Below are 16079 nucleotides of genomic sequence, written 5' to 3' on the forward strand. Positions count from 1 at the left end.
TGAGACGGAAAATGTGGACGAAGCAACGGTTCCTTGACTGCAGTTAAGGAACACATCATGTTTAATAACAGAGGGAAGTTTATCTCAAATTGTATGCTTGAATGCTGTGTTCATGGCATGGAAAGGATGTAGCTCACTTTGGCTGCAGATCTTTCTGTCCTGTTATAAAAGCTTACATCAAAGGTGGCCTTGAACTATTTCTCATCACCTTAATCCTCTGTGATATGAGCTTATGGGGTTTTTTCATCTCTGGCAATAGTGAGATTTATTTCAGTTGCACAGATTTGGAGTGCTAGTGTTGCAGGGCAATAAACCTTTGTAGTAGTTGCGAACCTCCCTTGCTGGGGCAAGGATAGCTTTGGTTTTCCCTGGAGAAAGCCACCAGGGAAATTCAGCCTGACTCATTTGTGCTAATCTCCTGCAGCCTTCCTGCCTTGCCCCCTTCTCCTTTCTGTTATTTACACTGTGGAGGTAGGTTAGGCTCCATTCTCAGGCAATTGATTTAGTGCTGAGAGGACTACAGTTCCAGGGGAATTATCTTCTTCAACATCACCAGTGTTACAGCAGGCTGTACCTACAGCCACCAAGGTCAAACTTCACCTGGTGTAGATTTCAACACTGTGCTAATTGCAGAACATCACTCCTCTTATGTGTAATTTGATGGATTTTAGTGGGATTTCCATCACCTGTGTTAATTGAAACTTCATGTCCCACTAGTTAAAAGGGACAGTTGAAATCAAGACAGACAAGATTAATGAATAGACTTAGTTCATGAATATTATTCCACCAAACCAGTGTTATTCTGGCATCACATTATTACTATGCCACAATCTGGGTTGTCTGTAACCTGAATTTCTGCATTGTTTGGTAATTACCTGGATAGGATTGCTTGCTTCATCGTTTTTACAGCCACAGTTGTTATTTGCAAAAAGAAAGCAATATTGGTCTCTCTGTTGCTACTGACAGATTGTTGTCAACAACTTTGCTGCCTGCAGCAAGGGGAGGAGTCCTTGTGCAGCTTTTACAGCAGCTTTTAATTGTGGTGCACCCCTGGGCTTGTGTCCTGGTGGAGAGGGGGCAGAATTGTGTGATCAAATGTCTTCATGTAGGCAACAAATGCTCCCAGCCCAACTAACAAACAAAAAATGCTAACAGAGAGCATGAAGGAGGTAGAGATGCCTGAGAACAGCTCAGGATATCTTAAGATATGCCTTGGGTAGAAATTTTACCACTTCCTGGAGTTGTTGTCCCTTTCCAGTGACTGCATGGGGAATCAAGGGACCCATCTGCATAAGCTTAAATGCCTTGATATAGGTAATTAAGTGATGTGCTGAATATAAATATAAATATAAATATAAATATAAATATAAATATAAATATAAATAATGTAAATAATATGTGGAACTCCAAATTCTGAACAGCTCTTGGTGTTTGTCTTCTCCTTGTCTGCTTTTTTTTGAAACATGCAGCCTGAAGTGAAGTACAGGAGAAAGTAAGAAAGTGACAGGGAATTTATTTAGGACTGATGTTATTTGATCAAGCAGAGTGGTGTTGGAAAGAGGGAGAATGTGGAGCAAAATGGTAAACAGGCCATGGTAAACCCTCTGCTGCCAATGAAACACGATGTTCTGAAACTGTAAATAGAATAGAATGTTATTCCTTCTTTAGTCCCTTATTTTGTTATGGCTAGACTTGCTCCACAGTGCTCTCTGCTGGAATTTTGTTGTCATTTTTTTGTCGAAATGATACTAGTTCCATGTATTTATTTATTTATTTATTTACAGAGTTACTTTATATGTATTGGTTAGGTTAAAATGTAGTTGTCAGTTCTTCTTAAAAATTTATTTCCATTGTGATATTATACCAGATAGCTACATATTTCCACAATCAGCTAAATCAATGATCAGTATGAGATAAAGGCATGAAATTCCATAATGGGAAAGCACAGCAAGTTCAGTCTGAGCTCTGGAAAATCAGGTGTTTGATAGTGAATGAGAGCAGCTAACAGAACTCTTTCCCTGGCTTGCCCTGGGGAAAATACACAGCACTGTGTTTGAATACATGGTAATTTCACTTTTGTGTTTTGTTTTGTTTTGTTGTATTTTTTAACATCCACTTATGTTATACCTTTCTCCCTTGTTTTCAGCAGCAAGTTGATGATTTTTTGAATGTCTACTGCTCAGTGCCAGAGAGCATCCAGAAGGAGAATGCTTGGGAAACACAGACCTACGTTCATTTCTGTGATGGCCAAGCAGTGGCGCTGACACTCAAGCCTGAGCACAGGGTGGAGGATGTTTTGTCTTTGGCATGCAAGGTACTTATTTTTCACACACAATTTCACCTTGTAAATAGCTGTGGACTCAAGGAGGAATGTTGTATATCACTGGATGCATAAATAGGGAAAACTGTGGTAAGATTATCATTATGTATAATAATAGAGTAATGGCATAATATATAATACTAATAATACATAATAAGCATCTCCCTGTCACTGTCTCAAGGGACATTGCTCTCTTTTCTTAGTTGAGGTTTCTACATGCTGTAGCCAAGGCAGCAAGGTTGTGGAAAGGTTTTCCAAAACTGCTGCTGGAGACAGCACGTGGGATACCTCAAGAGCAGTGACAGTGTGCCAGGTAGTCAGCCCTGGGAAGAGTCAGAACGTGTCCACTCTGTGTTGTCCTTGCAGCAAACTTGGTTTTCTGTGCAAATTAATCACAGGGGAGCAACAGGGACTGATTGAGTTAGAGCCAGCAGATTAAGGCATTTAGGACTGCTGTGACAAAGGCTATCATATAGGTTTGCTTCTGAAAGGACCTTTTTAAGCTTTTAATTAAATACAAGCTCTGTTTGTGAATTTCAAAGAGTGAGTTCGCTTGTGAAAGTCAGTGCTGGCAATTTGAGAGGGATTGTAATAGATCATGGAACAGAAAACTGAGTCACAGTTTGAAGGTAAAATAGAAATACCAGTTTTAGCTATGGACAAAACACCAGCACCTCTGAAATATTGTAATGTACCTAACATTTCTGCCTCCATACATGTCATTAACTCTGTAACTTCACAATTTGAGTCACTTAAATTATGCTAAACAGCTTTTTGGAAAAAATAACTCTTTATCCCCAAGTTTTCTTTTCTGGCCAACTGGTAAATATATTTTATTTACTTCACAAGGGAAAAAAACAGGAAAAAAAGGAGTCCTGTGCCAGACAAGACCCAGCTGTAGCTTTTGGCATAGGTTACGGTGAATTTCCATGTGAACTCATTGAACTGGTTTGAAGTTAATGAATTTTGAGGCTTTAATGGAGGAAAGGGCCCAATTTAATGGCCCCTTTCACTTGCTAGTATTGAGTGGAAAAAAAGAAAAAGAAAAGCTTTTAACACTCCAGAGTAAACTATAGTTTTTAAAATCAAAATAAGAGCACTGATTTAGGCAAGTCCCAATGCGTCTCCAGGGCATTATTAAGAAGGAATTATCTTCTTGTGTCTTCTGCTGGTGGAGACTGAATCCTTGAGAAAATGTTTAATGTTTGGCTTTACTTTTAAAACCTTGGCTGTCCCGTCAGGCTGAAGGGACTGTCGGGTACAGGACTTGGCCAGAAGGTGGCGCGGAAGAGCCAGGACATCCTGAAGTCCTTAGGGTGGCACAGGAGACCCTGAGGAGAAAATAAATTTTATAAAAGTAAAATTAAGTTGAAAAGGAAATTCCTTACCTCTCTTACTCTATCATTCCAAAATATTTGTAATTGTAAAGCTGACTTTTAATTTTCACTGTCTGCATCGCATGAAAATTTAGTTTTAAATTCCTTGCTTTTTTTTCTTAAATGTTTTTCTGTTTTGTTTTGTCTTTCTATTCTGGGTGTAAAGCTTTTCATAAGCATTCTCTAATGCTGAATACTTTCTGCTCATCTGTCCTGGTTCTTTTCCTTCTTACATTTTCATTCTGCTCTGGTGAGTGTAAGGAATCTTTCTTCTTAACAGAAAATGTTTGAATGCTGTGTGCATAAGGCTAAAGTTCAGAAGAGCTGTTAGAGCTTTATTTTTCACCTTCATCCATGCTTTATGTGGTTTATACTTTTTTCTCATTTCTCTTTTCCATCTGAGGTCTTTGAATAGCATATATAAAAAACTTGTGCATTTAAATTCAATTTCTCAGGATACAGAACACAAGTAACTTGTGAACTGCAGCATGCAATAAAATGTTAAGTTAATTACCAGTTACTCAGTAGAGTTAGATTTTGCAAGCTGCTGAGATGCATTAAAGGGGTGAAATAACCCTCAGGGAGGCTGTCAGTCCTCTTCTTTTGGAAATACTACTTCCTCCTGTTTCAGAATTGTTGGTCTATTAATATGCTAAAATGAAATGTGCCATAGTCTCACCAGTATCCTGATTTTTTCAGAGCCTCCCATCAGGGGCTCAGCACTTGCAGGCTAATATCCTTTGGGAATATCCCTATTTCCCTTTGGCTTCCTGTTGAGACAGGATCTTTGCTTTTACCTCATGTGGTAAAAAAAAAAAAAAAATAGGGGAAACTCTCTGATCATAGATGAAACCCAGCAATAAAAATAAAACCTAATAAAGGCTAACCCTTAGGGAACTTGCTTGCCATCCCATCCCCTCTCCTAACTGCCCACATGTGCATACACATTTTCTACATCAGAAGCAAAAGCTGCTGAGCAGACCTGAATCATTACAAGTAGTCGTAGAAAAAGGTGGTTGTGAATGTTAAGTTCAAAAGGACAGAGGACCTTTGAAATATCTTTGGAACCATATTAGTGCTCAGTTAATCTAATAGCCAAGACATAGTGAAAGGATTTGGGAGGATCATGAGGCAAAATGGAAATAGCACTGTAACCTTATATTTTAAGCAATGCATCTAGTTTTGTTTATACTACAAAAATAGGTAGAAAATTAGTTTTTGAGATTGCTTTTGCATGATTTTAGAAGCTTGTTGTGTGTGTGTCGCTTCTCTGTCTTCTAGGATTCTGGAAACAATAACGAATAATTACAAACTCCTTTTTTTTTTTTTCTTCTTTAGATGAAACAGGTGGAGCCAAGACACTATGGCCTACAACTCAGAAGACTGGTTGATGAAAATACTGAGTATTGTGCTCCTGAACCATATGAATACATAGTAGACCAGGCAAGTGTGACTCCTTTTAGTTAAAGTTTTGTGATGTCTGTAGCTGCAGTTATCACCTACAAATATGTGAAATCTAGATCTAAAATAAGGTTTTAAAGCTGTTCTGAGCCTGCTTTCTGTCATTCTGGTTCACAGTTTTGAGTGACTAGGCGCTGCAAACACTGTCTTCAAGAAATGTTTGAAGGTTTGAATGAGGCTTTTAGCACAAAAGTAAAGTGTCAGCTTGTATTCCAGGGTGGATTTTGGGTCTTTGGCTTTAGTCCCACTCACAGCAGTGGTGCTTACACAGTAACACAATTCTCTATGTGAAGACAGCAAGTCTTGATGCAAAGAATATTGTGCTTGTTTCTCATGCTGTATCTGGGGTTTGATCTTGCATTTTCATAATTTCATAACTTCTGCTACTGTTCTTTTCTAACAGGTGTATGATGAAATAGAAATTTGTCCATTAAATGTTTATCATGTTCACCTTACAAAGACTGAAAGCATAAGTGATTATGGTAAGCTCTCAGGAATTCTTCTTTTTATTCTTCTCACTGCTTACTTTCTCTCTTTGGGGCTTTTTTGTTTCTGAGAGCAGATAGAGCCATCCTTGATAGCTCAAAGTGTGAGTCTGCAAAGAACTTGAGGCATTGTAACAAAGACCCAAACCAACTGTTCTATACTGGCAAGTGCATTTCTTATGTTTTGGAAGGGTCCACTTTCTAATTTTCCTACAGTGGCCAAATAATTGAAGCATGAGCTTGTCAGAAACATTAATATGCTTTGTCGGGACTAATATAAGTGCTCTCAGTCAGTCAGTGGTCAAGGTCTGCCTTTTTTTTTTTTTTTCTTTTTTTTTTTTTTTTTTTTTTTTTTTTTTTGTGGTGGGATCCTCTGTTGGCACAGTATCAAAAAGTATACTTTGGAACTAGTTCTGAGAGGCTTTTTGTCCATGGGAGGTAGTTATGCCTAGAAATAATTACATACCTTGCAAGGATACCTTTTCACGGCAGCTTTGTGCTGTGCTTTAGCTGCAAGTCAGTTTTAAATTATTATTTTCTGGCCTTTCCCACTCATTAATCTAGTATGCTGTTTTATAGTTTGGGTTTCCAGTTTTTGGAATTGTTTAATGCACCTCTGTGTCTGATGGACACTCTGCAGAGCTCTTACTGTAACAATGGGCTGTTCTGTGTTATGGAAATGTCATGGAGCTGAGGTAGAAAGTACTTTTTTTGAAACTGAATTTTCTTTTTACAGCAGAGCATAGAATTTTCTGGGAGTTGAAAAGTCTTACTAATTTTAACAGGCCTTACAATGACTGGGTAACCATATGATAATTTCTATTTGCTCTATGAATGTGTTCTTATGAGAAGTATCTTCCTTCTCATGTAAAGTCTACTAAATACAGGAAATAAAAGGGAAATGTTCCCAAGAAAGTTTGTTTGATTTAAACCTCTTTCACTTCAGGCTTTGCTGTCACGGCCCAAGTTGCTGAAAATGAGCATCTCACCCATATTTTTGTAAGTGATGTTCTCCCTGAGGGACTGGCATACAAGGAAGGTACTGTATCCTGTTTGTGTTTAAAACTATTCTTCATTATCTTTTTTGTGTCCAAAAACTTGAAGGAGCTTTAGTCATGCTGTCTGAAATGTTTCTCAGCTTTTACTGTTCACAGTTTTCTTTCCTGAAGACCATGGAAAGTATGTAATTGTAGGAAAAATAGTGTACACAGAGTAACTGAATTATCCTTTCAGTGTAGTGGGGACAGTTCTTGTTCATCCTTGGAGCCAAAGTCTGTGCTCAGCCATCCAACTGAGTGCTTTTGCACAGAGGAATAAACTGGAGAATGAGTTCATCTCACACTAGGGAACTTCATGGGCTTGATCAGTTTCTATGACCCATTGCTTCCACTTTTGCTGGCAGAAAGCCTTCCCCCCCAGAATAGTGTTCTGCATACATTTCTGTGACACCTTCCCACTGTGCTGCTCAGAAACTGTGCCTCTCTCCATTGGCATGTGTGAGGATCATGTAGGTTCTGCTCTCTGAAAAACAGCCCCAGAGAAATGGAGACACATATACTGACTTGCTACCTGATGGTAATATCTACTTGGATTTGCTGACTTAGAAAAACAGCACTTGCCACTGTTTAGATTTATATAAAAGCTGATAAAAACTCAGTCCTTAGTTGTTGCAGCTTTGCATGAATAATTTGATCTGTGTGACGAGTGCCTTGTTCTTCACAGATGATGAAATATGTGTTATGGTGCTGCATAGTGATGGTATCTGGTTGTGAGAGGTGTCTCTATTCTAATCTTCTTGAAAGCTGTGCTGCTCTCCCACCCACCCAATTCTGTAGCATCTTTAAACAAAACTAACATGATTGCTGTACTGTGGGTAGCACCTATCAAAGTAAGCAAGCTTGGGGTCAATCTGTATAATTATAGCACAAATAAAGCTTCCATTGGTTCTAATGGACTTGTGGTAGGATTAGACTATTTGAATTAAAATCAGAAAGATAAAAAGTGAGTCAGCATAAGGTTTGGGTTGTGATCTGATCCTTTTAATATTGCAATTTTTTTTTCTTTCTTTGCTTTCACATGCTGCCAGGGCTCAGAGTAGGCAATGAAATCCTGAGCATAAATGGAGAGGCTGTGTCTGACCTTGATCTCAGGCAGATGGAGTTACTGTTTTCAGAGAGAAGTGTAATGCTTACAGTGAGAACGAGCCATTGTGGGACCCAGCAACCCTTCTGTGTGTCCTGGTCAGATGGTGACATTTCCAGGGATCCAAAGAATTTGTTGCCCCCTCCAAACCAGTCACAGCTCCTGGAAGAGTTTCTAGATAACTTCAAAAAGAGCACAGCAAACGGTAAGAAATTGACAATAATTCTGTTATTTCCACCTCACTTCAAATGTCAGTGTTTTTTAAAACTTAGTCATGGTTAAAATTATATGTTTGCCTTAAAAACACAAGTATAAACTGCTGAAGTTCCATTTGTGCTCAATATCTGCCTGTTATTATTTTTTAGGGAGCAGAAATGGAACGGAGTATGATTATGTCTGTGGAAAAATGATAATATTTTAATCTGCTTGTCTGTACCATCCAGTATTATCAAGTGTTCTCTTAACCACTCTGTGTCATCTTGAGTATTTCCAACACATCCATTTCCCAGGCATCAGTGGCTGAAATGATGTGATGGCTTTCAGAAGCAGAGTATTGTTCTGTGTTTTGCCATGCTTTCTGTGTGGCAAAGTGCCACACACATTGAGGGTGTCTTCAGTGCAATAGTCATCATCACCTCAGAAAGGAGTCATTGAGCTCTGCTCCCATCCAGTGATGTTGTGCTCCTGTTGGGTACAGTGGCCACTGTGTAGAACAAAGCCTATGAAAAGAGCTTTTGTGGGGATTGTTCTACCTGCTCTTATTCCTTACTCACTGTAATGCCACTGTTTTGAGTACTGGGTGGAGTGCTGGGTCAGGGTGAGATCCTGATGCATTGCCATGTGAGGAGCACCAGGCAGGGAAGGTGCCTGTGTGGTAAGGGATGCTGCTGGATGATATCACAACCCCCAGCCCCAGGGAAGTGCCAATGCCCACTGCTGGGTTGCCTTTTCAGCTGGGAATAGGAGGTGGCACATAAAGGGCCCCTGCCACTGTGGGTGGAGAGGAGCCATGGACTCCTTTCCCTTCTTATCTGATGTTACTTCACTGGAGAGCCACATCTTGTGGTACCAGAACACTTGTGGATGTCTGTCTGAAATAGAAAGCATGTGGGGCTTTGCTCCCTTTTCTTCCCACGCCTTGACTGTTTTTCAAACAAGATAGAAGCAAATTTAATGAGATTGTCAGTGAAAAAGTGCAGTTTCATCGATCTGCCTCTGGAGGATGCTAGTAAAATTCTGCAGGAAAGCTAGCCAGGATGCAGTGCTGTGAGAAGGGAGCAGAAAGAGATACAAAAAGAGATCGCTGGGTTTTGCATATAATTACGGTGGCGAGTGTTTTCTGATTGGAATTTTTTTGTAATTAAAAATGGGAAAGAGAAAGAATCACATAGGAGAAGTTGTTAGAATAGATTTAATTATAAAGCAATTTTATTAGGTCATCTTTTGAAATTAAAAGAAATCTGAATACAAGATTTGTGATTCAGTAAGTAGCATCTCTCTCAGGGGCCTTATTTCAATTTAAAATGCCATTAAATTGACTAGTGGCATATAAAAGTTAGTGTCATAAACCAAAAATTATGATAGAGCTAATTAATTACATAATTATATCAGGGCTATCATCGAGCTTGTTGGCTGGATATCACAGGCCAGCATTACCTCGAGTATTCAGTGTAATAAATGTATACGTCCATCCACTAGATTCCTCTTTCCTTGGGGATAAATTTGCAACCTGTGCAAATATTCCATTATAATAGGAAATTACTGTAGTATGTATTATACTTTAAGCATTAGTGGATAAAGGGACATAGTATATTTGCTTTTCTGCTTAAAAGGAGTTAAGGAAGATTTATTTTATTCTGAAAGGAACAAATAGTTCTAAATTAAGCTTCGTGAGAAGAACTTTTATGTTAATTGAATTCAGTGCTTAGTGTCTGATCACCTGATCAGTTCAAATGGAAACAGAAGAAAATGGCATTACTTTGAATTAATAGATAATCATAAAGGGTTTAACTGTTTTGTGTCCTGTTACTCGGGAATTGATTCAGATTTTAGATTAGTAGAAGAGGTATTTAATGATCCAAGCAGGGATTTGGAGGCCAAGGACTCTTAAATTCATATTCAGTCTTCAGGAAATTCACAAAATCATTAAGGTTGAAAAGACCTTAAAGGTCATCAAGTCCAATGCTTGACCAAACACCACCATGTCAACCAAACCATGGCACTCAGTGCCACATCCAGTTGTTCCTTGAACACTTGTGGGAATGGTGACTTCACCACATCCCTGTGCAGCCCGTTCCAGTGCTTAACTGTCCTTTCAGTGGAGAAATGCTTCCTGATGCCCAGCCTGAGCATTCCCTGGTGCAGCTTAAAGGCATTTCCTCTTGTCCTGTTACTTGTTTTCTGGGAGAAGAGGTCGAGCCCCACCTGGATACAGCCTCTCTTCAGGGAGTTGTAGAGAACAACAAAGTCTCTGGGCCCCTTTTCTCCAGGCTAAGCACCCACAGCTCCCTCAGCCACCCTCACAGGACTCTCCCAGACCCTTCTCCAGCTCTGGACTCACTCCAGCCCCTCAATGTCCTTCCTGTAGTGAGGATCCCAAAACTGGACACAGCACTCCAGGTGTGACCTCACCAGTGCTGTACAGGGGGGCAATCCCTGCCCTGCTCCTGCTGGCCACACCATTGCTGATCCAGGCCAGGATGCCATTGCCCTGCTTGGCCATCTGGGCACAGCTGGCTCATGGTCAGCTGCTGTCACCAGCACCCTCAGGTCCTGTTCTGCCAGCCCACTTCCCAGCTGCTCTTCCCCAAGCCTGAAGCACTGCCTGGGATTGTTGTGACCCAAGGGTAGGACCTGGCATTTGGCCTTACTGAACTGCAAACCACTGGCCTTGGTCCATCAATCCAGCCTGTCCAGAGCCTTCTGCAGAGCCTTCCTGCCCTCCAGCAGATCAACACTCCCTGAGTGATCAACAAACTGACTAAAGGTGTCCTGAATCCCCTTGTCCAGACCATTGATAATTACACTAGACAGGACTGGCCCCAGCACTGAGGCCAGAGTTACACTGCCCATGGCTGGATCAGCCCCACTCACCAGCACTCTCTGGGCTCAGCCATCCAGCCAGTTCCTAGCCCAGAGAAGAGTGCTCCTGTCCAAGCCATGGGCTGGCAGCTCCTCCAGGGGAATTCTGTGTCAAAGGCTTTACTGAAAGCCAGGTTGGCTTTCCCTCATCCACTGGGTGGGTCACCTTGTCAGAAAAGGAGATCAGGTTGTTCAAGCAGAACATGGCTTTCCTAAACCTGTGCTGGCTGAGCCTGATCCCCTGGTTGTCCTGTTTGATATTGTTCTGTCTGCTTGGGTAGAGTTGAGTGAGTCACCCTTAAGACCACAGTTTTCAAAAATAATTTCTAACATTTGCTTGTCCATATTGATTCTTTTCTCCTGAAGTAGCACCTTTGGAAGTCAGTTAGTGCTGGAAGAGGGGACCTTTTTAAAAAATCAAGTTCCCTTTGGCTGAAAGTATGTATCAGGAGTTAAAAAACCTCAATGCTTCTGCTGTTGCCTCCCTGTTTTTAGAAATTAACCCTGTCTTTCTAGAGTGCTTGTGAGGATTAATGAGCTAAAATTAACAAAATGCTTAGAAAATGGAAATTTTCAGCCCTGAGTCACACAGTAATGCCCTGCCTAGTGGTTGGCCATGACCACCATGCAAAAGCAAAACAGAACTTACTTAAAAATCACTGGCTTCATACAACTTGGACAGTAATAGTTTGTCCAGAGTTGTTTACAGTTTTGTAACTGTTAGTTGTAACTCTGATGAATGCCTTTCCCTATGTATTCTGCTGTGTTGAGGATACCCAATCATAACTCGTGGCAAACCTTGGCAGCTTTTACTGTACAGAAGGGAAGTGATTGACTTTCTCCAAAGCCACTAATTCTGCCACTCCTAAAAATTATTCCTAGGGAATTTTTGGTGAGAGTGATTCATTTTCTCCAAGAGGTTGTTATACCCTTGTAGCTGTATTTTGGACCTGCTGTGGCTGTATCATTTGATCTCCCACATGGCACCACTATGTTCCTCCTGCTTTGCTGCTTGGAGAGTAATAAGCTTATCCTGGAAAAGAAATGAGATGAAATACTTTAAAAAAATGCACTCGTAAATGTGGAGCAACTAAATTTGCTCCAAGCTCCAGTGCCAAGGAAAATTAAAGAAATATTTATGTTGAATTAAAAAATGAGGAAATTGGACTGAAGTTCTTACAGCTGTGGAGCCAAAAAAAAAAAAAAAAAAAAAGGAAAAATTTTAAGATGACATGGATATTTGAGGGGTAAAACAACAGAGAAGGCACAATAATTAAAAACTATATTTAGGGCAATGCTGCGTGGGTTTATGCTATATCTAAAGATATACCATATCTATGACATGAGGCAGGAGGTAGAAGCATTAGTAGGTGTGAAAATCCATTCCAGAATGTTAGTCACTGTCAGAGTTGGGCAATTTTTCTTTTTCCTCAGCAAGTGTGGTTTTGCCAAAAAAAGCTGTCGTTTTTGGTTAGCTGACACTGTTGAAACCAACCTTAATTTGTAAATAGAACTCTGTGATTAAAAAGCAGAAAAAAAAAAAAAAAAAAAGGTGGGGGATGGCAGGTTGGAAATGCTTTAACAAGTTTCCATGATGAAACACTTTCATCTCTGAGGGTTAGAAAGCTAAATGGGAAAGAATCCACTTAAAAATAAAAAAAGGAAAGAAGAAAATTAAAAGGTAAAAAGGAAATGGGCGTATTGTTCCTGTGCTCCGTGTTGTACTCCTCACCTGTGGGGTAGGTGCTCACCTCTGTGCAGGGTCTGGGTTCTGTCTGGCCCGTCTGTCCTTCTGGAAGAGCAGTCCCAGGAGCAGGGAAGAAGCCTTGGGTGCTGCTGACAAGGAGGAGGCTTGCTCCTCCTCCTCTTCCTCCAGCCCCACAGCACTCCTCCCACCCCTGTGCTGGCAGCAGCTCTTGCTGCAGCCCCTGCAGCTGATCAAGGAGAAATCTTTCTCCACCCCCACACCCAGGGAGGTGAGCTGATGGGTGCAGAGTTCTGACAAGGGCCAGAGCCAGGTAAGGAGTGGGGAGCAGCAGGTGCCAGGGGAGAGCTGGTTGCAAGGAGAGCTGTTCTCAGAGGTGGGAAGGTCTCTTTCAGTTGAGCTGCCCACAGAACACTGCTCTAAGCCACTTTGGAGCCAGGTTCTGCCCTCTGCTTTCCTTCCTCTTGCACTGGGGCAGTAGTGCAGACTGGGACATGCTGGTTTGAGCCAGCTGAAGCTTTTTGTGCTGCATGAGGCACGGCTGCAGCCAGGGAGGGAGAGAGGCTTTGTGCTTTTTTACAAATGGGCTGTGTGCTGGAGAGGAGCAGTTACATTTTAGATCCTAATCTGCTAAACACTGAGATATTTTTGCAAAGTGTCAGTGCTTCAGGAGGAGGATCAGTGGCTTGAATCCTCACATGGAAAGTGGCTCTTCTGTTTACCAAGACATGTGCAGTGTCTGATTTTAATCTTGGTAAGCACCCACAGAAGCAAAGCACATCAGTTGGCCACAAGTTTAATTTTTATATGACTAAGTTATTTTAAAAAAAATGACCTTAATAATAACAACTGATTTGGATTCAATTCCAAGGTACTTCCTGTTTCAAATGCACTTTGCTAGGTGTTGTAGATACCTCTCCAAAGTGTAAGTACAACTCACTGTTTCTCCAGAAAACTTTGTTCCATTCAGCTTTGTCAGATACCACCAAGTCGAGGGAGGAAAAGGAAGACAGAGGTTGGCTCTGCTGCCAGCTCTCTCTGCATGTCACTGTGCACACCTTTCCACTTAGCACCCCCTATATCCTCTTTCAGCTCCAACCTACCCTGAATATCAGAAAGACCTGTGTCCTTCTTAAGAGAAGAAAAAAGTTAGGAGGATGTTGTCACTAGGATGGTCTCTAGCTCTGACAGCTGGGGGCTGTGCCTGGAACATTGGCTCACACCACTCTGCTTCTTGCTGTTTGCCCACAATTTTTTGTAGATGTCTTTAATGTATTGCTGAATGCATTTTGTAAACTAAAGTAAAACTAAAACTTAACTGTAAAGCATTTCTAAAATAACTTCTACTTTTAGTTCTGCCCAAATCAGGTCCTGTTTGTTTGCCTAGATGCTGGTTCAACATATAAATTCTCTTCGTTGTGCTGTAGGGCATCTCCTTCCTTGTGCTTCTGTGTGAGGTATCAAAAAAATCAGTTTTTATTCTTTCACAGGAAATTCCTTTGAGCTCTGGAGAGGCAAATATGGCTTCTTAGCTTCTCAAGTCCCAAGGATACCCATGATCCTGTTAGATAATGGGCCCTGGTCTCTGTTAGTTGAGCAGATCTGCCTACTTTGCTCCCTCTTGCCTGGTGGATCTCACACCAGGTATCTGACAGTTCTGTGTGGTCTAAGGCACAGTGCACTGGGAAAGTCTCTCTGTAGCACAGACATGTAGTCATCTATGCAGCATGACTGCTTATCTGCCTGGAGATGGATGACTGCTGCGCTTTCTTTTTCTTACTTGTTACCCAACTCGGTGAGAAACCACACAGATGTGATAGCACATGCTCCTCAGAGCGAGCACAAGGGGCAGGCTGTGTGCTGACAGCGTTGGACAGCTGGGCTGGGTTGGCTCCTGCTCCAAGCTGTTTGTGCACTGTGAGCACCAGTGTCTTCGTCCTGCACTCTGGTGAATCGCTGGGAAAAGACTAGGTCTGACCTGCGACAATACCTGGGGCTCTAGCAGTGTAGATAGAGGTCAGTTCAGAGAAATTTGTCTCTTCAGAAGCTGGATCCATTGGAGCACTTGTTGCCTACTGCATGTTTTGCAATACAAGTGTTTCCCAAGAGTGGTGGTTTAATGAGCTCTTGCTGGCACTTGACAAACTGTCCTGTGGGCTTTCTGCTAGATGTGTGTGTACCAAATTAAAAGATTGCTTATGCTATAAAATATCCTTCGTTGTGCTTTCCTACTGAAAGAGCATTCTGTTCTGCCTTGCTAAATGCTGCTATGATTTAATACCTGTGAAGTTAGTGGGCCAAATTGTTGGGGTTTTTTTTCCTGGTGTAAACTTCATTAAACCCTGTATAGCTGCACCTTCTGGCTCAGTGATATGTAGGCATAAATCATCATATTGCCCTTCCTACTGAATTCTGTAGAATGACAATATGGATAGCAAGGAGGTTTATTAATTATGATAAAGTTAGAGACATCCACATATAGACTAGTACCGTAGGCATGACTTAAAACACATCAAACAGCAGATGTTCTGTGCTTCACAGAGTAAGGTAGGTTGAGTAATGATAAAAACTGTCTAAGCTAGCCATAAACTCTTGCTAAAGTATTGACTAACTTTTACTCTCATTTTTCCTTTCTGTTTTCATTACTTTTTGTGCCTATAAATCTGAGATGGAGAAGAAAATGTACCACTGAGGTGCTATACTTGGAACCTGGCCTGCAGGGAAACTGTAGGGAGGAAGGCATTTGTTATGCACTTAGGAAACAAATGCGTTTAGGTAACAGTCTGAGAAGCTGGTGTGAAGTGTTAAACTTCAAACTGAAAAGGCTGAACAGCTGCCCAGCAGGCAGATACTTGGGCAGAGAAAGTTAAGAATGTTAAATAACCGTATAGAAACACACCACTGAGATGCAGGGGCTAATCAGGCATTGCTGCAGAAGTGCAGGCAACTATTTCCCATTATGTTGCTAATTTTTATCTCCTCTTGATTACTGAATTAGCTAATGAGTCAAATGATTTAGCCTCAGCATGAACTGTTAACAGACAAAGGAATCTAAAGGACTCTGCTTCAGCATCAAAATGGATGTTTCTGTAGATACTTAGAAAAAAAAGAAATATAAGAGAGCATAGAGCAGCCTATAGAAAGTCAAACTTGTGCAAGTAGGTGGCTGATTGGAGTGAAGCCACTGTTCAGCATGTCACCCAAAATGTCTTAAGAGAGCTGCACATAGGAGAATATTTGCATGAACATACTGCCTTTTTCCATACTTGAAAAAGTGGAATGTTAAAAGAAGACCTGTCACTTTCCTCACTGAAGGGTGAGAACAAAGGAGGAAGATTTGTCCTGCTTGATCACTTCAGGTCCTAACCAGAAGTAGGAATTTCTCTTTGTCTAGGCAGTGTCACATATGCTAATAGAAGCAGCCTGGTTGCATTGTACTTTGGGAAGCATGTAAAGCACCTTCTGATGTTTCCTGGTTTGCTCCCTGAAGCCAAAACAAATGGATGAGA

General features: G+C 41.1%; 1 protein-coding gene across 3 annotated transcripts in view; it reads left to right on the forward strand.

The window, feature by feature from the left end:
* The window catches only part of TIAM2 (TIAM Rac1 associated GEF 2), a 164671-nt gene that overhangs the window by 107173 nt on the left and 41419 nt on the right, over window positions 1–16079 (forward strand). Inside the window, exons 12-16 of one of the 3 annotated variants that reach the window (XM_056487234.1) lie at window positions 2147–2314; window positions 5035–5139; window positions 5561–5639; window positions 6589–6681; window positions 7729–7989. In XM_056487234.1, the coding sequence (XP_056343209.1) occupies window positions 2147–2314; window positions 5035–5139; window positions 5561–5639; window positions 6589–6681; window positions 7729–7989 (706 nt within the window). Of the gene's footprint in view, window positions 1–2146; window positions 2315–5034; window positions 5140–5560; window positions 5640–6588; window positions 6682–7728; window positions 7990–12678; window positions 12884–16079 lie in introns of those variants that run through there. The other 2 variants (XM_056487235.1, XM_056487237.1) reach the window with 2 other exon arrangements.

The sequence above is a fragment of the Oenanthe melanoleuca genome, chromosome 3, assembly GCF_029582105.1.
Source record: "Oenanthe melanoleuca isolate GR-GAL-2019-014 chromosome 3, OMel1.0, whole genome shotgun sequence".
Lineage (NCBI taxonomy): Eukaryota > Metazoa > Chordata > Aves > Passeriformes > Muscicapidae > Oenanthe > Oenanthe melanoleuca.